This window comes from Lathamus discolor, chromosome Z (assembly GCF_037157495.1).
Source record: "Lathamus discolor isolate bLatDis1 chromosome Z, bLatDis1.hap1, whole genome shotgun sequence".
In the NCBI taxonomy this organism is placed as follows: domain Eukaryota; kingdom Metazoa; phylum Chordata; class Aves; order Psittaciformes; family Psittacidae; genus Lathamus; species Lathamus discolor.
Window position 1 is genome coordinate 91,055,172 of NC_088909.1, and position 22,845 is coordinate 91,078,016.

The 22,845-nt window shown below is 40.6% G+C and overlaps 1 protein-coding gene across 3 annotated transcripts in view; it reads right to left on the reverse strand.

Annotated features, from left to right (window-relative positions):
* RAB3C (RAB3C, member RAS oncogene family) overlaps positions 1-22,845 on the reverse strand; it is a 122,073-nt gene that overhangs the window by 9,965 nt on the left and 89,263 nt on the right. For all 3 annotated transcript variants that reach the window (XM_065662087.1, XM_065662086.1, XM_065662088.1), the window contains exon 4: positions 1,714-1,838. In XM_065662087.1, coding sequence (XP_065518159.1) covers positions 1,714-1,838 — 125 coding nt within the window. The remainder of the gene's footprint in view (positions 1-1,713; positions 1,839-22,845) is intronic.

Here is a 22,845-nt window from a genome sequence, read left to right on the forward strand (position 1 = left end):
TTTAAAATTAAAGAAATCTTCAAAATCTACATTGCAAATTTATGTTTATTGCCAGCCATTTTAGAGCCTGGGCTAAATGGGGTGTAAAAATATAGAGTTACATTTTTTTTATCTCTTTTCCACTGAATACACTTTCCTTGCTCCTAGTAAATAAGTAAATACTAGAAATGCTAACAAGGGAAATATATATTGGAATATATAATGTAACAGGTATTTCTTCAAAGAAAACTATTCTCTGTTAAAGCACGTGCAATAGTAACCATTTTGGTTTTGTTGAAACAGTTTTAGAAATTCTGTTTTTCACAAATGTTGGCAATTTTTCTGGACATAACCTGCTATTAAATCTTTTCTGTCACATTTGAAGGACTAATTTATGGTAATTTTTAATGTATATTTACCTGTTACTCGTAATGCTGATTTAGACATAATAATAACTTTTACGCATAAGTATTCAGACAAATGCGATAGGAAGATATGTTATTCTGATTAAATTATTTACCAGAACAAGCAGTTGTACAACTAGAAAAAATATTTTAAGAAATAAGGTCAGCAAGCTATGAACATGCATAGGTTAAGGACCACCAGCATGGGATCAGATCCAGCACAGGTAGTATACTATGAAATGGCACCATCTCTCTGTTTCCCATGCAGTTACTCTTACAACACCCTTTCCCCTAAGCTCCTATATAAGAACAATGACGAGGAGATCATGGTTACACTCATGTTCACCAGGCTGAGCCTTTACCACAGCCCGTTTTAAAAATAGTAACAAACCTATGCCCAGTACAGCACAGAAATCAACTTCAAAGGACGATGGGGTATGATTTGCACACCTACTGAGAATGCTCTCCAGAGATAGCAAATTTGAAGGAAAAAACAGGCTGGTAGTAGTATTAAGACGATGCTCTGGAGATTTTCCATTATAGATTGGCCAGTGTCACCTCAAGAACTTTTCGTGGTATGAAAGAATACCACTGCTGGGCAGAAACAGAAAGAATGGAGATGTTCACAGCTCCATAGTTTTCTGAGTGGACAGCGTTTGCCTCCTAGGCAGAGACTTTATGAAACAGAGGTTCACATTATTTACACCTGCGTGAATGTGCAGTAGTTGAACTATTAGCGGTGGGAGCCGGATATTGGTGTCATTCTGGTTTGGATTATTGGTAATCATAACCCACATGTTCTCAGCTTGCAAAGATGTGTAGTTCACACTCCTCTTTTTTTTTTTTTTTTGTTAGTTTGTTGGAGGTTTTTTTTTAGGGTTACCCTCACTCAGATGCATCTGCCTATAGCTATAACTATCTAAACATACTGTATATATACAGACACATGCCTAATCTTGCTGGTTATCACAAAGGCCATAATGTACTTCTTGTCTAAGGATCAGAATTAATAATGTTTTATCAGATATGTCTTTATTCTAACCTGGCCTCTGAGCCAGCACTGGTCTTGCGGACACTTTTAGATGGCAGACATGCCAGAGATCTGTATAAGGTCACCCGTGGACACATGTCCATTCTAATGATGTTACAGTATTAGTGGTATCAACAAGGACATTTCAGACCTCAGCCTGCAGAAACAAAACGGAGGTGGTGTATGACTACTCCTTTACAGTGGATGTGTTACAAACATTCCATTACAAGTACTGCAGCAATTAATGATGTTACTTTGTGATTTCTCACAAGTAATCATAAAGCTTTTGTAATTTCTTACCAAGTTGCTCTGCTAAATGTTTGCCTCTCTCAGTGAAGATTACCCGTTCATCCTCCATGTCACACTTGTTACCAACCAAAATAACCTGGGCATTATCCCAAGAGTATGTTTTGATTTGAGTTGACCTTAAAAAAAAGACAGAGAGAGAGAGAGAGAGAGAATGAAGCCAAAGCAAATTCCCCTTAAATCAATTTCAAGCAGAATAGTTGCAAGTCAAAAAAGACAACACTGATTTTGACATCCACGGTAACATGATTCTGTTTATTTATAGATTTCAACTAAATTAAGGATTATCTGTCAGGAATTATTATTTCAGGAATAATATAATCACAGGTTTTACTTTTGCATGTTAAAACAAAGCAGTATTTCAATATTTTCTCCTGCCATCAACATTCTTCCTGTATTTTTAGAAAGAGGTGACACATTTGCCCACACAATTAGAAGAATTTTCACATTTTAATGCAAACCTTATAATATAAAATCAGAGCTTTGAAACAAAATCAACAGCTTATTGATTTGTCATCCTTCACTTTTTAAAAATCAGAATCTAAATTTATCATTAAAACTTCAAAACCATTCTGTCTTCCTTCTGTTGTTTCTCTCCAGCATGTTCCAATATAGGTCTTTGACTTATACGGATGACAGCAATGTTTACACTGTACATTAAGCCATGGACACGGGCTGAGTTTGAACTTTGATTTACCTCCCATTCAAATTATACAAGTGCTAAACATGACTACAGCTGAATTGGAGTATCTTAGGCCTTGAAACACCGTGGCACCTTCAGTAGTGGTGGTGAAACAGCTTACTGTACAAAGCTTTGCTAGAATCACAGAATGATTTGGGTTGGAAGGGACCTTAAAGATCATCCAGTTAAAACCCCCTGCCATGGGCAGAGTAAAATACTCCTCTTCTGCAGTTTGAATGAAATGCAGTTAATGGGCAATGTGGGAGCACACTTGAGGCACTCCTCAGTTGCTGACTGCCACCATTCTGCTGATACTCAGACCTGCTCTGCAGGAAAGAAAGCTCCATGTCCTGGCTCCAAGCTCAGCTAGGAGTGAAGCTGCTGGCTACCACCTTCTAACAGAGAGCAGTACCTGCTCTAGAAGGTAACTCAGGGTGAAGCAAGCTTACTCTAAGCATTTACACTTTGCCTTGGACTTGTGACTATGTCTGGCTTTAAGCTCTGAGTCAGCTGCTCAGTCAATGGCTTAATAACTGTAAGATATTAGTATCTCTTCTGTCCCCATATGATCAACTGAGAGAGAAAATTATGTAAAGCATCTCTCACTTCTCCCCTTTTTGAAAAATACAGGGTGCTTAGAAAAACTGCACTGAAATAGAAACTGACCTCCTACACATTTAGGAGAGAGCACACTGCAAGGGAATCCTGTTGTGTATCAGGGCCCTATGTCTCTGTGAGAAAATATGAAATAGCTTAAAAAATCTGTCCCCTGTTTTGGAAGCTGGTCTGTGGTTGCTAAGTTCACTAGTGATCCCTTCTTGTAACAACCGTTATCACTACATATTCAGATCCCTGTGTACAAAATGCTCCATGCACAAAAATAAATAATGATGTTGAGAGACAGAAAATGGATCAAATCGCCTCAGCTGGCTTTGCTTACTGCCAGACCAGAGGGATGAACATGGGTAAAAACTGCTACAGCTCTCTTTGTAACCCTGGGTCCAGTGCCATTGCCCACAGTGCCAGAGCCACAGGGCATGAGTCAAAGCACCTGTAAGCCATGTGTGATGGGTTTGCCGTGCCAGGCAGAGGAATTTAAGGTGAAGGATCACACTGTCTTCAGGGTTGTTTTACTTCATTAGAACAAGGAAAAGGGAACTGAAGCAAGCCCCAGGCATTTAGTGCTACACATTGCTACCTTGAGCAGTATCTGATCTGTCCTTCAAGAAATGAACACTGTGCTATTTTAAATATGGTTGATAGTAATTTGAGTAAGCCATTGTAAGATAATGTAACCAAAGCACCCTGTAGACTTAAATTTCACTAAAGATACAAGTGCTCAGAAAGAAAGGGCACTGTGCATTCATTTTGGCAGAAATATTCTCTTGTAACTATGCTGAGTTCTTCTGGAATTTGTGGTTAAGCAAAAAAAGAATTGTTACTTTTCTTTTTTAACCAGAACCTCATTTGTCACCATAGCAACTTTGCAAATACGAGTAGCTCAAACGTCAGAGGATGTTAGTCCATTAAAGTCTCTAAAAGAGCTTAGCTTTGAACAGTTATGAGTTGAGGATCAATTCATTCCTCTTATGTCAGGCGGAAATTGAAAGGGCTTCAAAAGCAGAATACATAGGAAAAATATTAAGCTTTACAGAAGGAACTACGTGCGTACTCTGCAAAGGTTAAATATAAGAAATTGATGAAGACATACAAACTGAAGAAATATCATCACACCAGTATAAAAAGAATTCATGAAGCCTTGTTTTTCAGACTCTTGCTCCAGATGCTTACGTGAGTTTCTTTGTTCATGAATGTAATCCCTTTCATTTCACTGCAGTCAGACATGACTTTTCATTCTCTGAACTATGTGCATTCAAATGCTTATCATTCCCAAAGCAACTTACTTTATTCTTAGAATTTTTAATCTGTTTTTTTTATGTCTCATCTTCTAGTTATGAAGACTTTTTTAAGCAACAAGAGATCTTGTCCTCGATTACAATTCCAAAGGCTTGTGTTTTTCATATTGCAAAAATACAACTATGAAAACCAGCCAAATGTATCCTCACCCAACCCCACATAAGTAGGAGCTTAGATTCAAAGAACTTAATAGGATTATCACTGTCATGTTTCCTTGTAGACATACATTTCCATTAATGGCTTCTGTAGATTTTGATTCCCATAGTTCTCCACAAAAGCCAACACACAGGTCATTTAAAAAAGAGAATTTGCTGCTCCTTGCATATATGACCTTTCAAATGACCGAGGCGTCTGATTAATACAAAACACAAACCATTGTCCTGGTAAAGAACTTTAGCTTCAGGAAGACTTAAGACATGAAAAGGGAAAACTAATGTTTGCAGTAAGCAAAATACAGCAGTAAGCAAAATACAGCAGTAAGCCAAATACAGCAGTTCTTGTTTAGTCTCAGTGACCTGGTGTATGTCAATAGTAATTTACCCTGTAAATCTTTCACATTCTAGTTGTATGGTAGGCAGACAATCTGCAACATATTTGAATATTTATCGTATATAGACACCAGAGGAGCAGATTAATGCAGAGTTCAATGATCCATTACTTTCAGTGATCAACGTAAGACTTATTCTCCATGTACTGTGATACTGCCATATTCCTTGTCAGTAAAGAGCATTTGCTGAGTGCTAACTAAACAGTTCTTTATTTTCCACTCCTGGTTTAAAGTACAGTAAAGTTAAAATGGTAAATCTCCAAAACAGTTTTGGACTATTATGACAGAAGACTGAAAAAGATAATATGGAGGACGTTTTACTTTGTTTGAGGGAATGAAATACTATCTGAAAAAATTTTTGTGTTTTGAACAAAAAGACCCATGCTGCATGTGTCTACACAGATGTGGAAGAAAAGGAACCCCGTGGTGCTTTGCCAGGGACTGGAGCAGGATGAGACTGTTGGTGCTGTTTGTGTTTGTGGGAGCACTCTGTGTGTCTGTGATGTGTGTGCCTGGCCATGTACATAAGGAGGAAATTCTTTCCTGTTAGGGTGGTGAGGCATTGGAATCGGTTGCCCAGGGAGGTTGTGAGTGCTCCATCCCTGGCAGCGTTCAAGGCCAGGTTGGATGAAGCCTTGTGTGGGATGGTTTAGTGTGAGGTGTCCCTGCCCATGGCAGGGGGGTTGGAACTACCTTGAGGTCCTTTCCAACCCTAACTATTCTATGATTCTATGATATATATGTGTTGTATATGTGCATGGGTCCTGGGTTTGTCAGTAGCAGTCATTTTTCTCCTTCTTAGTAGCTGGTGCAGTGCTGTGGTTTTGACTTTCAGCCTGGAAACAACGCTGATAACACCGATGTTTTTAGTTGTTGCTCACTAATGTTTACTCTGACCAAGGACATTCTGAGTCTCATGCTCTGCCAGGCAAGAGGGGAAGCCGGGAGGAAGCAGACAGGACACCTGACCCAAACGGACCAAAGGGGTATTTCATACCACAGAAAGCCATGCCCACTATATAAACTGGGTGCAGTTACCCGGAAGGGCTAGATCACTGCTGGGGTCGGGCTGGGTATCAGTCGGCGGGTGGTGAGCAGTTGTATTCTCTTCCCTTATTATTTCCCTTATAATTATTATTACCTGTGGTAGCAGTAGTGGTTTTGTGTTATACCTTAGTTACTGGGCCGTTCTTATCTCAACCCATGGGAGTTACATTCTTTTGATTCTCCTCCTCATCCCTCCAGGAGCTGGGGGAGGAAGGCAGGGGAGTGAGTGAGCAGCTGCATGGTTCTGGGTTACTGGCTGGGCTTAAACCACGACAGTTCTTTTTGGCACCCAACGTGGGGCTCGAAGGTTTGAGATAACGACAGATCTGACTGGAGTGTGTCTAATCATATTTGTGATAAGCATGTATTGTTTTGGATTAATAGTCACTTGTCACAATGCTGATTTACTGGCTCTTAAAGTTGTTGCTCTTGATCTCACAGTTTTAGCATGTTGTACCTTACTTACAGCCAGTATTTGCTGTGTTAGTGTTTATCGGCTGGGGGGCTTGGCTAAGGTTCTTGTTTCACTGTATGTTATGGTAATGACTTGTAATACAATAGAGTCATTGCTGGCTTGTGTTCCCAGTATGGTCACAACCTCTATTCTTTGGGAGGTATATAATGGAAGTGTTTAGCAATTACACATCTTTTTTCCACTCCTCGGGTTGTTAACCTGTGAAGAAGACATTCCCTTAAGCTCCCCAGCTCCCGTACCAGATCATTTACAGCATCATTTGAGAGTTCTGAAGGTTTTGAATAGCCTTTGGGTACCCTTGAGACCTGCCTGCTGATTGTGATGGGGATCACCATGTTGGCATGCATACAGAGTGTGTTTTACCCATGACCATTTAATCTGATCTCAAAAGTTAAGCAGAGTCGGTTTTGGGTCTTGTCTAGGGTTAGACTATGATATAGGAGGACCAAGAGATTTTCCCTGAGGTTGGACAGTCATGAGTGGCAGGGGGTATGGGCAAGTATCTAGGCCAGTGGGCCCCTCCAGTGCTTTTGAGCTTCACCACTGAACAAGTGCAAAATCCACAAAAACTAGTAAAACACTTAAATGAGGTGTGCTGTCATCCTGGTCATACCAGAGAGGGACAAATCATGGCAACGTGCTGGGGCTTGGCCTATGCTTACGGAGCCCTGCTCAACACTGTCCAGCATCTTCAAAGGGAGAAAAATATCTCTGGATCTGATGGCAGAGCAACAGACAATGCAGCTACTCCAACTCCAAGTACAGCAGCTACACCAACCCCAGCGACAAGTACAGCAGCTACTCAAACTCTGACTGCAACAGACAATACGGCCACTCCAGCTCCAAGCACAACAGCTACACCAACCCCAGTGGCAAGTACAGCAGCCACCCAAACCCCCAAAACAGATACTGCAGCCACTCCAACCACAGTGATAATCACTGCAGCTAAACCAGAGGACCAATTCATGCCAATATCAGTTGCCCGTGTACGCAAAGGGAAAAGCAAAAAAGAGACAAGAAAAATGAAGAAGCAAGATGAAGAAACAATGTGGTTACTACACGGGACAGCATCTGATCAGGAATTATTCTTATGTGAATCAGAGGAAGAAGAAAAAGGCGAGGTGACTTCTCAACCCCGGACCTCAACAGAAGCATGTAATATGCAAAAAGATTTTACCCGTCAACAAGGGGAGCACATCATCACCTGGTTGCTCCGATGCTGGGACAATGGGGACAATGGTCATGAACTAGAAGGCAGGGAAGCCAAGCAGCTGCGATCACTTGCTAGGGAAAGGGGAATTGACAAAGCAATTGGAAAAGAGAAACAGTCCCTCAGCCTTTGGAGGCGGCTCTTGGCAGCTGTGAAAGAAAGGTTTCCATGCAAGGACAATGTTATGAGTCGTCCAGCCAAGTGGACTACGTTAGAGAAAGGCATCCGTTCTCTGAGGGAATCAGCCATTGTAGAGATGATCTATCGTAGGCCGGATGCCAGGGATGCACCCATAGATCCAGATGAAGTCGAATGTACACAACCCATGTGGTGGAAATTTACATGGAATACACCGTCATCATATGCCCATTCATTGGCAGCAGTAACCTGGAATGACATAGTACCACTAACAGTGGATGAAATAATTCATAAACTCAGACAGTTTGAAGACAACCTCACCCCTTCCATCATTTCAGCTGTGGAAAAACTGTCCCAGGAGTTCAAACAATTGAGAGATGATCTATCCAATCTATCCAGCTCCTCACTTGTACCAACCCACATCTCAGCTATTAACAAGAGGCGTCCTGCTGCTTGAGAGAGAAGATATAGGAGGTTTATGCCACAGGCCACCCTATGGTTTTACCTGTGGGATCACGGAGAAGACATGAGGAAGTGGGATTTGGAAACCCACCTCAGCTCTGGAGGAACTGGTGCTTGCATCGAAGAGGAGAACAAAGGTCATGGATGATCATTCCATGAAAGCTGCGGCTTCAGTCTCTGGTGAGCAGGTTCCCAGATGGAGTGGAAGAGCTGATTTTAACTCCAGCTCCTGTGATAAAGACTAATCCCCCTCTACCAGATGTAAGTGGCCAATATTGTGACCACTATTAGAGGGGACCTGCCTCCAGCCAGGTGGAGGTAGGTGACAATCGGATTTACTGGACTGTGTGGATCAGATGGCCTGGCACATCAGTCCCACAGAAGTATAAGGCTCTAGCAGATACCAGTGCACAGTGTATCCTCATGCATTCAAGCTGTCAAGGGGTGGAACGCATTTATATTTCTGGTGTGAAAGAAGGATCCCAAGAGTTGACTGTACTGGAGGCTGAAATCAGCCCGACTGGGAGGAAGTGGCAAAAGCACCCCATTGTGACTGGTCCAGAGGCTCTATGCATCCTTGGCATAGACTACCACAGGAGAAGGTACTACTGATGGGCTTTTGGTACTGCTGCTTTGGAGACTGAGTAAATTGAGCAGCTGTCCACATTGCCTGGTCTCTCAGAGGATCCTTCTGTTGTGGGGCTGCTGAAGGGCGAAGAACAACAAGTGCCAAACACGACCACAACAGTGCACCGGCAGCGATAACGCACCAACCGAGACTCCCTGATTCCTGTCCATAAGCTGATCTGTATACTGGAGAGCCAAGGAGTGATCAGCAGGACCCTCTCACCCTTTAACAGCCCCATATGGCCAGTGTGAAAGTCTAACAGAGAGTGGAGACTAACAGTAGACTATCGTGGCCTGAATGAAGTCACACCACCATTGGGTGCTGCCATACCGGACATGCTAGAACTTCAGTATGAACTGGAGTCAAAGGCAGCCGAGTGGTAATGCCACGACTGATATTGCCAATGCATTTTTCTCTGTTCCTTTGGCAGCACAGTGCAGGCCACAGTTCACTTTTACTTGGAGGTGCGTCCAGTACTCTTGGAACCGACTGCCCCAGGGGTGGAAACACAGCCCTACCATCTGCCATGGACTGATCCAGACTGCACTGGAACAGGGGCAAGCTCCAGAACACCTGCAATACATTGATGACATTATTGTGTGGGGCGATGCAGCGGAAGAAGTCTTTGAGAAAGGGAGGAAAATAATCCAAATGCTGCTGAAAGCCTCTTTGGTATGGAGGACGATGGCTGAAGTACAAATAATGGGAGGCTTGGCAGATTGACTATATCACACTCCCACCAACCCACCAAGGCAAGCACCATGTGGCTGCAGCACCGGATGGCTGGAAACACGCTGTGCCCCACGCCACTGCCTGGAACACTATCCTGGGCCTTGAGAAACAAATCTTGCGGTGACACAGTACCCCAGAGAGAACTGAGTCAGACAATGGGACTCATTTCCGGAACAGCCTTATAGCCACTTAGGCCAAAGAGCATGGCATCACCTACCATGCACCAGCCTCAGGGAAAATCGAATGGTACAATGGGCTGTTAAAAGCTACACTGAGAGCAATGGGTGGTGGGACTTTCCAATGTTGGGATACACACTTACCAAAGGCCACCTGGTTGGTCAACTCCAGAGGATCGGCCAACAAAGCTGGCCCAGCCCAGTCAGAACTTTCACATACTGTAGAAGGGGACAAAGTTCCTGTGGTGCACATGAAGAATTTGCTGGGGAAGACAGTCTGGGTTATTCCTGCTTCGGGTAAAGGCAAACCCACTTGTGAGATTGCTTTTGCTCAGGGACCCGGATATACTCGGTGGGTAATGCGGGAAGATGGGGAACTCCAGTGTGTACCTCAAGCGGATTTGGTTTTAGGGGAAAACAGCCAATGAACTCAATTGTATGCTGTTGCCTGCTATGTAGCACTTTTATAGTCCACCAACCAGATGTCTTAAGGTCACCAGTGACTGGCCCTGACTTCCCTCCGACCGTCATCCCAACAAAGAAGGAACTTTGATGAAACCAGACGAGTTCTGCGGTGTCATCAGCAGCAACAATCCAATACTGCACACCGTCTCTCCTGCTCTGAAAGACTGTTACAAGAGATGGAGCCTGACATCATGGACCGGCTGAACTCAGCAGCTTTATAGTGATCGGTCCATGCCCTAAGGAATGATCTCTCGCTCTCTTTGTGTGTGTGTGTATGTGTATATATGTGTATATATATATATATATGTGTGTCTGAGACAAGATATATATATATATATACATATATGTATCTGAGACAAGAGTGATGGTATCTTGAAAAATGTGGTATCTGAGCATGATGTGAATGGTACGGAATAAGGGGTGGATACCGCCCTGGGTTTGTCAGTAGCAGTCATTTTTCTCCTTCTTAGTAGCTGGTGCAGTGCTGTGGTTTTGACTTTCAGCCTGGGAACAACGCTGATAACACTGATGTTTTTACTTGTTGCTCACTAAATTTTACTCTGACCAAGGACATTCTGAGTCTCATGCTCTGCCAGGCAAGAGGGGAAGCTGGGAGGAAGCAGAGACAGGACACCTGGCCCAAACTAGCCAAAGGGGTATTTCATACCACAGAACGTCATGCCCAGTATATAAACTGGGTGCAGTTACCTGGAAGGGCTAGATCACTGCTGGGGTCGGGCTGGGTATTGGTCGGCGGGTGGTGAGCAGTTGTATTCCCTTATTATTTTCCTTATCATTATTATTTTTGGTGGTAGCAGTAGTCATTTAATGTTATACCTTAGTTACTGGACTGTTCTTATCTCAACCTGTACGAGTTACATTCTTTTTGATTCTCCTCCCCATCCCTCTGGGAGCTGGGGGAGGAAGGAGGGGGAGTGAGCGAGCAGCTCTGTGGTTCTGGGTTGCCGGCTGGGCTTAAACCACGACAGCATGTTGTGTGCACATGCCTACTGCGAATACATCTTTAGCCTCTGTGCTGGTTGGAGGTACAGCATGCATTGCCTCTCTCTAGCTGTCAGATCCAGCATGACATATTTTCCCCTAAGGGTTCAGACTTAATTTAGCTACACACGGTAACACCGCATTGTACCCTGGAGAAGCTGCAACAGAAGCTAAACCGGCACCTTGCTATACTCAATACAATTCAGGTTGAACTCACTTGTTGGTATATCTTAGGGTTCACTCTCAATACATCTCCAGAGGATCACTTTCTTACTGACTCATATATGTCCAGAACAAACATTAATCTAACCTGGAATTATCTCTAGTATATTCTCACCCACAGACAGCAAGGATAGCAAACAGATAAATGCTATAGAGATTTGCCCATATAGTAAACATATCAGAAATATGAACTTTTAGAGAGGGCTGCAATCTACACACTACTGTTTGGACCTAGAGCCCTCTAAGGATGCCTGTCATCCCTAGAAGTACAAAACTCTTGTGTCAGAGAGCTCTTTAGATGAATTATATAGTAAGTCAAATGCACTGACAGCAGAGAAGCACCCTAATGAAAACACTCCTAAGTACAATGTTTATTTCACCAAGTTCAGGAACATGTTGTACTGCTGATGTTCTGGTTTCAGAAAGGAGTACACAATTAACTGGAGTGCACCATGGAATCAATCATAGAATCACTAGGTTAGAAAAGACCTTTGAGATCATCAAGTCCAACTATAACTGTTATCATCTTACCAGAAAAACAAAGAAAAAACAACAAAGCAAAAATGAAATCCAAAACAACCCAAAACCAAATTAACAAAATCTCTACCAAAACCTTTTATTTTTTTTAATTTTTTTACATTACTGTTGAGTTCACTGTTTGATCCTTAAGATTGTCATATCCCTGTATATAGCATGATGCCGCCAAAGCCCATTAGCTGATCAGGGGTCACAGTATAGTGACAGGATCTGGGGTGGACTCCTTTCTAAAACTTTCTCCGTTTATTTAAGTAACTGGTGAGGGTGTCAAGAAACAGCTGAATTTGGATGTGTGCCCAAAAGCATTCAGTGCTGCCAGTTGAACTTCCTCCCTTTATTTGCAAGTGAGTGTGCCAAATGCACTTCTGAGCAGGAAGGCTGACTTTCCAGCATTTTCAAGAGACATAATTTTCCTTCTGTAATTGAGGGTATCTTTCCTCCCTTGCCTCAGTCCCCATCTTATGATACGGAAACGTATGGCAAAGCCCTCTCCACCCCCTGACACAGACTGGGAGAGCAAGGGAAAGCTTGCTATTGCCGTGTTTTCAGGGGATGGGATTGTGTCAGGAGCCCTTTCCTACCCTCCCTGTCTGTTATGAGCTCTGTCACTCTCCCCATTAAAGTCATCTTTTCCATAGGATGAGTCTGAGGTCTCCCTCATCCTACCATACTTCTGTGTGTACCATATGCTCCATTTGTTTCCGCATGTCCTGCTGTATGTCTCCTAAACTCTTATTATTCCCGGCAATCGTGATAGGCTATTTGCCTTATGAATGTCCATCTAGTTTTTCCATCTCCTCTCTCTAACCCACTTTTCTTGGGGATGTGATGGAGATGGGGCCCATATAGGATTATTCTACACAGCACATTAAATGATTGCAATGCTCAATCTTGATGGCCATTTGGAAGCTGGCTTTGTACCAGCTGCTCTGCAGTTGGTGCTCAGACCCTGCTGCAGGGAGGGGCAGGGAGAGTGGTTGCTTCAGGCTTTCCATCTGTTCTCCAATAAATAATCCACTGTTAGTGGGAGACAAGCCATCCAAAATGTATGAACCTACTAACCAAAAAACAGAGCTCAACTTTTTGACTGGGATTTTGAAGACAGTGCTGAGGTTAAAAACGTGAAGCACTCTGAGCAAAACCAAGGCAGAAGAGCCCTGGAATACTTGAATAATAAACTTTTTGTGACCATGGTTACTGGCATAGAAGGAATATACTAGAAATAATTAGTAATAACATCAATAATAATAAAAATCAGACCAGATACTTGTTGAAGTGGTGAGCAGCTGGGGGCATACAAAGCCCCGAGAAACAGAGTTTTGAGAAATAGCTCAGGATCTTTTCTCCCTTTCTGATAAAGAAGATCTGGATATTTGCAGATTTTAAACTCAAACTATTTTTATTCATTTCATCCTTCTGGCACACTCCAGCTGAGGCCCATAAAAGCTCAGTGATTGTGGCTAATACAAATTCTTCTACCCCTTGGATTCATGAAGCCCTTTATGATTATTGAAGCAATTAGTGAAGACCAAGAAAAGCAATCAATAAAGGAAATTATCAGAACAGAAAGCTGAGGTAGATGAATTTGTGACAATAGGGAAACTGCACATCAGTCCTTCTCATTGAAAGAAGGACTAAAATCTAGGGGGTGTCCTAGCCTCTCCACTTCGATTCAGAATAGGTGATATATACTGAGTTTGTGATGCACATTTTCAATGACGGTACCAGCACCTGCTCACTGAAAGTCAGGTTTTTTTTGCCATATGATAAGAAAACAGACTAAGATGACCTAGCAACACAGAAGTGTCAAACATGGATAGAGGGAGACAAAGAAGAGGAAAAATTAACAAAATAAATTTCTTCCATCTTCAGTATCACAAAGCACCAAGGGAAAGGATCTGGGGAGAAGTGGGTGTAATAGCAAAAATTGGATATACCAACCCCTTCATTCTTGCAACGGGCTGTGATATATGAATATTGGCCAGTAATGAGTATATTTGACATGTCTGTTATTGTTTATATATTATGTTTTCTGTCTGGATTAAAGGGCAAATGAATTGGAAAATGCCTTATGATTGTGAAATAAGCTGATATTGAAGAAACCAGAAAAATACCAATGACTCACCACTTCCTTCTGACAGGCTTTATCTTCCTTGTGCAGAGCAAAAGAGTGCATACCATGCAATGAAAGGCTACACCTTTAACCTTCCCTTGGAGGAATATAAATCAGTGATGCAGAAGCTGCATGACTAGTGTGACACTAACAAATTTCTGGTTCATTTTCATTCAGAAGGCTAGTCAAAATGCATATTACTTTGTGCATCAGAGTCTTTCATTGTTCTGGTAGGAACTGTGTCTACTTCAAGGAAAATAAATTTAGCTTTGCCAGTGAATAAAAACCAAAAGCTACCTTAACAGAAGACTCTGATACAAGTTTCTGAGGCCATAACTTCATTTAAAAAAAAAACCTACTGCTACATTTCAGCTTTGACAGGTTATAAAGATAAGCAAAATGAATCCAGTTCCTCTGGAAGGTAAAACTGAGCTAATTGTTAATATATAAATTTTTATAACACTATGTGAGGAATATGATATATAATTTTGCAAAAAGCTCAGTTAACCAAAAAAAAAAAAACCTGTTTATGACATCTATTATTATGTATCTCACTGATAGTCCATTACCATAATTGTAATCAGGAAGTATACGCTTGCTCAATAATATCCACTCCGGGTCTGCATTTAACACAATGCAGTAAAACCTGAACATGGCATTGATAGCTGTGTAATTGTGTGTGGTACCAAAGACGAAGGCAGGCATCACAGAGATTCCTCAATGAGAATTTTCTTTCTAATCAACCATTTCTATCTCTTCTTACCTTGCACAAAGAAGTATGCAGTTCATTGCATACTTCTGTGTCCAAAGAATCCTCTAAGTATTTTATTGAATGACATTCAATTTTTAGTATAATATACAAATATTCTTATAGTTCATGAATAAGATTTGGTGTCATTTCTGTACAGTGTTGTTTCAAATATGAGTACAAAGTGTCTGGTGTCAGAAGATTAGTTTCTGGCATTAAAATGCAAATCCACTTGATAATGGTATATGGTATCAAATCAACATATTGTGGGCAAAAGATAATAATGTTCAAACTGTAATTCTTATGTATGTTCTTTTACTTGGAGTTACAGTGAAGGACCAGAAGCCTGCAGGGCACACTTAATTTGTATTAATCACATTGCAGATGTCATTAATTTTTGCATCTTTGGCACAATCTCTGCATCTTACTTTCTTCCTTTCTGTCAAGTACACATTGAAACTACTTTCCAGTATCAATGTGGCAGAAGCCCAACTATGCACTTATTACATTTAAATAAATAAATAAATGAATAAAACTGTGCTCAGAGTTAGTATTATACTCCATATCCCTTCTTCACAGTAACTCCTGCGCCTGAGCCCTGATGGCCATCTCTTCAGAAGAAAAGCCCACCAGCTGAGGTGTTTTCTTATATGGGCACAGCCAGCACACCACAACTGGCCCTTAAACAGCTAGCAGTAAGTTGAAGAACAGCCCTAAGCAGAGTAAGGTCCCCACACACAGTATGAGGCTTTTTTGTCATGGAGGCAGATGACTTGTACGGAAGATTCTGACCTACTGCTCAGCAAGGTAGACTTTGCATGAAGGTGTGCAGAATTAATAAAAGAAAGTAAATTCCATGTAAAAGTCAACCATATTTCATTCCTTTTCTTATGTGTCGTATATACTTCTTTTCCAAGGTTTTTGTTTAGAGAAGTTGAACAGATGTTTACACAGACAGTAGAGAAGAGGCAACAAATAACATGCTAGATATTGAGGGCAGAGAGACCTTCCAACTTAGTTCCTTGTATCTTGTGTCATGATACATATATATATACATTTCAGTATTTAATTCTTATTGACAAGAGTACAAAATCTTTGCCTACAACAAGGTTCACTTATGAACAGACCAACCAACATAACACATTTTTCACAGAGGGACACAGTAACGACGCATGTTAATGAAGAGTTTTTATGTCATGTATAATGCCCCAAGCTGTGTCATACTGTGGGAAGTGATTTAGCAACTCACCACAGACAAAAGGCGGTACATTTTAATTTTCTCCCTGCTGAGAAACCACCATTAAATTATCATCTTTCAAAGCTAAGACTACACATGCACAGTGCACAAAATTATCAAAAAATAGGGTTTGAAAGGACATGGAAAAAAGTATTTACAGGAAAATAATATTAACAAAAACAATAGAAGGCAACACACAGTCTGCATTTGCAAATCTTCTGACTATTGCTTCCAAATGAATGATCCTATTTATCACCAATTTATGCTGATTGCACTGACTGTCATTGGAACTCTCAGTAATGATTCTAATCAATACAGCTGATCCTAACTTTTGTTATCTGAAAAACACAGCTTTGAAGTAGGGGAGTACTGAAGTCATTTACTGAAGCAACAACAGCATCTGTTTGAGCATGTTGCACGTTTAAGTAAATGAGAAAATTGTCACTTAAAAATATTTTCTTTCTTTCCATTTTGTATTCATATATATATAGGCATATAGATATATATATAAGGAAACAGATACAGACACATATGTATATGTCCTCACCTTCGCTATTTTTCTTTCTCAGAGTCATGTGCTTTTAGGTAAGCAAGCAATACCAATGCTGAGTAAGTTCTTTTGGTCCTACATGCTCCTATCTAAAATTTCCCTCTTCACCGCACCAGCAACACTCCCTGAACCCTTGACTGCACTATACTTACTACTGAAGAGCCTCTTACGCACTTCTGAGTCATCTATTAGCTTCTTGCCTTCAGCCCCAAAATGCACCTGCACAGCACTGGCATTTTATAAGTAGCAAAGCTTTTACAGTTGCATTATGGTTTGTAATAATGTTGATAGTTTTGTAGCTATAATTTATCTGGGTACACAGTTATTTAGTTCTCCTTTTTCTCTTTCAAACAGCAAATCCAGATTCATCTTTGCAATATATATGGCAAGTATCTGGTAACAGGATATCTCTACTTTAGAGAACTTCTTACTAAACAGTTCTCTGGAATTCTGGATTGTCCCTGACTTTTTACGGTTATATCTCATTATGAAATTCATTGCCTATTTGTGGCTGCTAATCCCTTTCTGCCTGTTTCGCCAGGAATGCCTTCCAAGTTTCTCTCACTTCTCAAATTCAGTGGTTTGGATTTTATTTCCTCCATTGTTTTAGCTTTCATATTTTCAAGTGTAAATCAATTCTGCTGTTGCTTCTCTTTTGTCTGATCTTGTTAGATCATTTTGGATTATTTTTCTCATCTTTCATGAACAACTTAGTCCTATATACACACATATTGTGTTCTGAAATGCCTGTGTTCATGTTTTAATGAAGGGATTAAAACAATCAGACCTAATTTTAATCACTGAAAAAGCTTACTAAGTCATTGAAGCCACCTGTGATAAATTATCATGAACTGTCCTTGTTAACGATTCACCCAGCTTGCAAGCTGTATGTTGGGGCTATCATGTGAGACATTTTACTTCTTGTTGGTAAGATAGACAGCACTGTTTTACTAAAACATCAAGGATATGTTACTTCTGTAATAGTAATTTTTAAACCAGAACTGGCATAAATCCTATCAGCATCTTGTAATCTCCTGGAAGCAAAGCAAAGGAAACATTCAGAGCTGTACTTGAACCCCAGGCACAGAAATGTGATTCCACCATTGTGTCCTTGCCCCAATATCTCTTTGGAGGTAATGTCCTATGTGGCTGTGCACTTGCAAGCACAAGAGATTTGAGGTCTGAAGTTTTGAGTAAGGGTATGTGTGGCTTACTTTTCATGTGAACAGCTGAGCTTCCTTTTTTTCACAGACACCTGAAACTGAACTGACAAAAATGGCAACTACCTTAATCTCACTGTTTACTTATACCCTTTAAACAGATCAGCATGAGTTGTACAATTGTAACTTCTTGTTTTGTTTTGGTTTGTTTCTTTGAGGCCCTGAAGGTAAACTGAATTAGTCTGGCCATGCTTTGCTTTTGGGATACTGCTGATCGAAATTCATTTTGTGAGAGCTGCCAGGAGGCAGACAGTAAAAACCATTTCAGTGTCTACATCCTGCCTGGCACAGGGGGGCAGGATTGTCTTGCTGACTCACCCTGCAAGTACAAAACTGCAGGTTTCCACTGACTCAGAGAGGATGACAGGAGGCCTTAGACTATAGATTTTATTTCTAGGATTAAAACTAAAGTAAGATAAAAGGTTATAAAATATGAAAAGCTGAGTATTCATTCAGAATTTCGGTAGTGCTGCTACCTGTTTCACAAATAAAAAAGACTGTGTTGTTTATATATACATATATATATATATTTTCCTCTCAAGTCCTAGCTATTATATACTTGCATTTTGTATTTTATCACAATCTTAAACCAAAAGTAGAGTGCTTGTCCCTGACCCCAGAAGCCAGATTTAAAAGAAAATCCTGAGTATGGTGACAATTTATGCAGGCATGAATATAAGTTTTTATTAACAAATTTGGAGATTACATTTAAAGCTTCCTAACACTTCTGAAAACTGAACATAGTGATATTTCAATATGATACAGACTAACCTCTCCTAGAGCTCATGCTGAACTTTTATAAGCTGAAGTCCATCTCACTCTGCCTGTGAGCACTTAAAAGCATACTATTTAAACCACGTTAGCTAACACATTTTTAAGATTACAGCTTCTCTCCAGTAATCAAGAAGTGCTTAATATTGTCTTATTGACACTTCATCACTGACTTCAGCAGGTAGACAAAACTGTCTCCTGCTCTTGGAGGATGTAGCTGTGTGCATAAAACAAGTGCTTGGGTAGACAATAAGCTTTGGAAAGCTTGTAAGGGCAAGCATCACAAAATCAAAAATTCATCAGTGAAACTGTTCTGTATCCCCAGAGCATGGATCCAGATTCATATTTGCCATATATACAGTAAGTATCTGGAAACAGGATGTCCCTATTTTAGGAAACTTTGTATTGACTTCTCTGGAATTCTGGATTGTAGAATGTAGAGTGAAATAATGTATTGGAAAATTAAACAAATAAAACATTTCCTACACACTGTTCCAGAAATGAAGGCCTCCCAGTGCAAACAAGTATGAATGAATGAGCTGGATAGCAGGTCTTTATAAGGCATGGAGTAGAGGAAATGACTGCACTTTACTAGAAAGTGTTTCCAGTGTGAACGTAACTATATCAACAAAGTGGTGTTTTGCCCTGTAACATAATAAACTATCATGCACTGCCAACTTTGATTATATAGAAAATCAAAATACAGCACTAAAACTTTTGACCTATAACCACATCCCTATTAAAATTTCCTCTAGGCAGAGCTAGATAGGTTAAGACTCAGAACTCTTCACAGCTCTGACACAGATGGGCTGGCAGAGCTCTTTTTCAGTGCAATTCATCTGGTCTATTCTAGACAACTGCTTTAGAATGAGATGAGTAAAGAGTGAAAAGGGTCTATTTCTTGCTATTGACTAGAAGGGATCCTCATGCATTTCATTTGGATACGGACACCTGCAGTATATAAACTGAATTTATTCTGAGGGGTCTCACCCACAGCTTTGGATGTTGTCAAGGTCTCCAGGGTTACAGAACTCACTAACAGACTGAGATTTGTCAGTCAGTATCAGGTGAAGGTTCCCCATACACCTCTAGTTTACAGGTATAAACTAGCAAACGTCCAAACAGACTTATACCAAAAAAAGATTTCTGTAGAGCTGTAACACTCAGGAGAAAATTTAGCTAGTGAACTTATGTAAGCTTTGCTGTTATGGAACAATTCTAACAAGGCTGATCCTTTAAGGCATGTTTGCTATTTGTAATTCGAGAAGGAAAAACACAGGGCTTGGCTTGTGGCAGACTCTGAGGACACCTCTGTGTGTACTGCAGAACTACAGAAGGGTTACAGTATGGGGCAAGATGGCACCATCTCCTGCCATTCAGCTTCCTTGCCTCCTTTCATTTATAGCCTTCCCTGCCTGATTTCTTTCTCAGAAGGAGCAGAGGACCTCTTTCATCCCTCTTCTTTCATCTGTGCTGTGAACAGAGCACTATTCCCCTCATATTCTTTCATATCGTTTCAGCCTAAACCAAGCATCCCCAAGGCAAGTGGTAAAAAACTCCTAATGGATGTACATGAAGAATTCTGAGGAGGTCTAGGTACATTTCCTAAGCTGAGCAGATGAGAAATGCCAATGTAATGCTACTTGATCATGTGGAAAGCCTATGAATATAATCCCGACCCGGGACCAAGCTGTAGGACCATCTTTGCTTTTTCCTCATCATTAGAGATGTGTAAAAACACCAGTCTGGAGACAGAAGGACAGCAGGAGCAGGGACCTATATTTCCCACAGATCAGGGGCTGACATGGACTCTTGACTTAATTAGAAAAATGATCTTTGGATCATTTACAATCAGTAAGAATCCCTTGTGAGAATCCTAAATGCTGCAGTGATTAGCTCTGTATGTACCATCTAACCATGTCCAGAATGAGCTGCAAAATAAGCACTAAACACACCTAAATGTAATAACATCTATCCAAGAAGAAGGCAAATTCTGTCTTTCTCTTTTTTGCAAACCCACAAACTAATCAAACTGCCACAAAACAGATCAGGGTTGGGAGTGAGGGGGTAGAGAGAAAAGAAGAAACAACATACTGAAGTAAACAAACCTCATTTCTTCCATTCAGTTTAGGTCATCTATATCAAGCCTGCAAGCACTACTCAAAAGGCAGTACTCCACTCCCTGTTTCTAAAGCTTCGATTCACCATGCAGAATCTCAGCATTCATTATTTTCTCAAAAAGGTAAAACTTCAATCATGTTAAAATCCTGACAATGTAAGGCAAAAGGAATGCTACTTCTTGTATGCACAGTGAACCAGAAGCACAAGTGCTACTAACAGCATTACTCACTGCTGCTAGAGGTAGCTCAGAAAGTCCTACTCAAAAGTCCACGGGGAGGAGAATTTCTCATCTGACCATTTGTCTGTGAATGGCAGTTATGTTGGATTATAAGTGTATTTGGAAAATGACCATGTTTTCATCAGCAGAGCAAGACTAAAAGGAAGGAGTAATGTATCTGAAAAGCCTGATAATACTAACCACCGGGTCCCACAACAAAGAGAGGATATTACTGTCTTCATCTAGGAAAATTCTTGGGTTTCACTGAATCTAAATTCTGCATAGCAACATTTTAAAGTGAGGTCTCTATTGCTCACAGCTGAATTGAAGGTTACAGCAAAGCTGGCTTAATTTATCAATGACTTTGTCAGAATCTGATGGGACTAGAGAAAGAAATCAGTGGATATAAAACCTTTACACCTCAGAAAGTTCAGGTAGCCCTCCCTGCCTTCTTAGCCATGTGAGCTGCTCTGAGCTCATCTAACCCTACAGGTATGAGGACTGCTGGTCAAAGTTACAAAAGGAATTTAAGGGTTAGTTCCTAGCCCTGCCAAGCTTTAGTGCGGTCTGAGTGCAGATTCTTCTTCCCAAGATTTGCCCAAGACAGCTAAGTGGCCATCTCCATATTGCTACCTAACATGAAGAATTTACTGATAGCTCTTCTCACTGACATGAGATGTCTGTAAGTAGGCTTTTTGTACTGTGGATTGTGGACTTGCAGATTGGGGAAATGCCAGTGGGAATAAGCAATTGGTAAGAGAAGGTCAATGGTGCTCTAGTAACAGGGAAAAAAAAGAAGAAGAAATTTCAAGCAGGTGGTTCAGTCTCATTAGGACTTATGTTCAAAGAACGTAAGACTACCTCTCAGATAGTCCATAAAAAGGAATGTATGCAATCCAAAGCCAATTTACAGGACAGATGTGGGAGGTTTGGGAGGGGAAGCAGAATGAACTGCAATGTGACTATGCTCTCTTTTTCTTGAGGGCCGTAGAGCCCTTAGGGAACATGCAGAGAGCTTCCAAAGAAACAGGGCTAGTCTCGTGGACCTAGTGCTTCACATAGCAACCCCATGACCACCAAGTGACCATTGGTAGCTTCAGTCTTCCACACAGAAGTAGAGAATTTAGACAAGGTTTATATCTATATTATCTTTTCCCATTTGTCATTTGTTTATTAGATGATTGATGAGCAGATCAATCATTTCATAAACAAATTTTAGCTCTGGACATCTGGCAGGGGAAAGACATAGAATGGAAGAGAGGATGTGCCTGAATAAAAATTGAGTTATCTAAAACCTGTCCGGTTAAGTAAAGTGGGGTATGCATGAACAGATGCTAAGGGATAATCAAGTATATTTTCTAATGTTTGTGGCAGATAATCTCTGAAGGTTGAAATGCCACATTGTCCTTAAACAGTTCAGAATAAGAAGGTAAATCAGATAAAAAAATAGAGAACACCGAATGTGACATAAAAGGTCCTATTAATTTGTTGTAAATTGCATGCTACATATTTATATATTGTGTTTGAGTGAGCGAGTCTCAGAGAAAAAGCAAATACCCCCAGTCTTACTAAAGCTCAGGACAAATATGCTGTATTTTTATTAATATAATATGTTTGCTAAATTAGAAAATTTTTCATCCTTATCTTCAATTTTGCCTTGAAGGTTTTCTAAAATTTTTGCATAGCATTAGAAAACCCTCATTGGATTCTAAACAATGGCTGCTTAAAGAGAAATCTAATGAATAATCAATATTAAACAAAAAGAAATGTCTAAAGGCAAAAGACCCCTATAAATGATATAAATCCTTAACATAACCAAAACTCAGCTTGCTGATTCACTTTCTACATAGTCACACAGAGCAAAAATAAATACAAAAGCAAGATAAATTAAGAACATGCTCTCAGACAG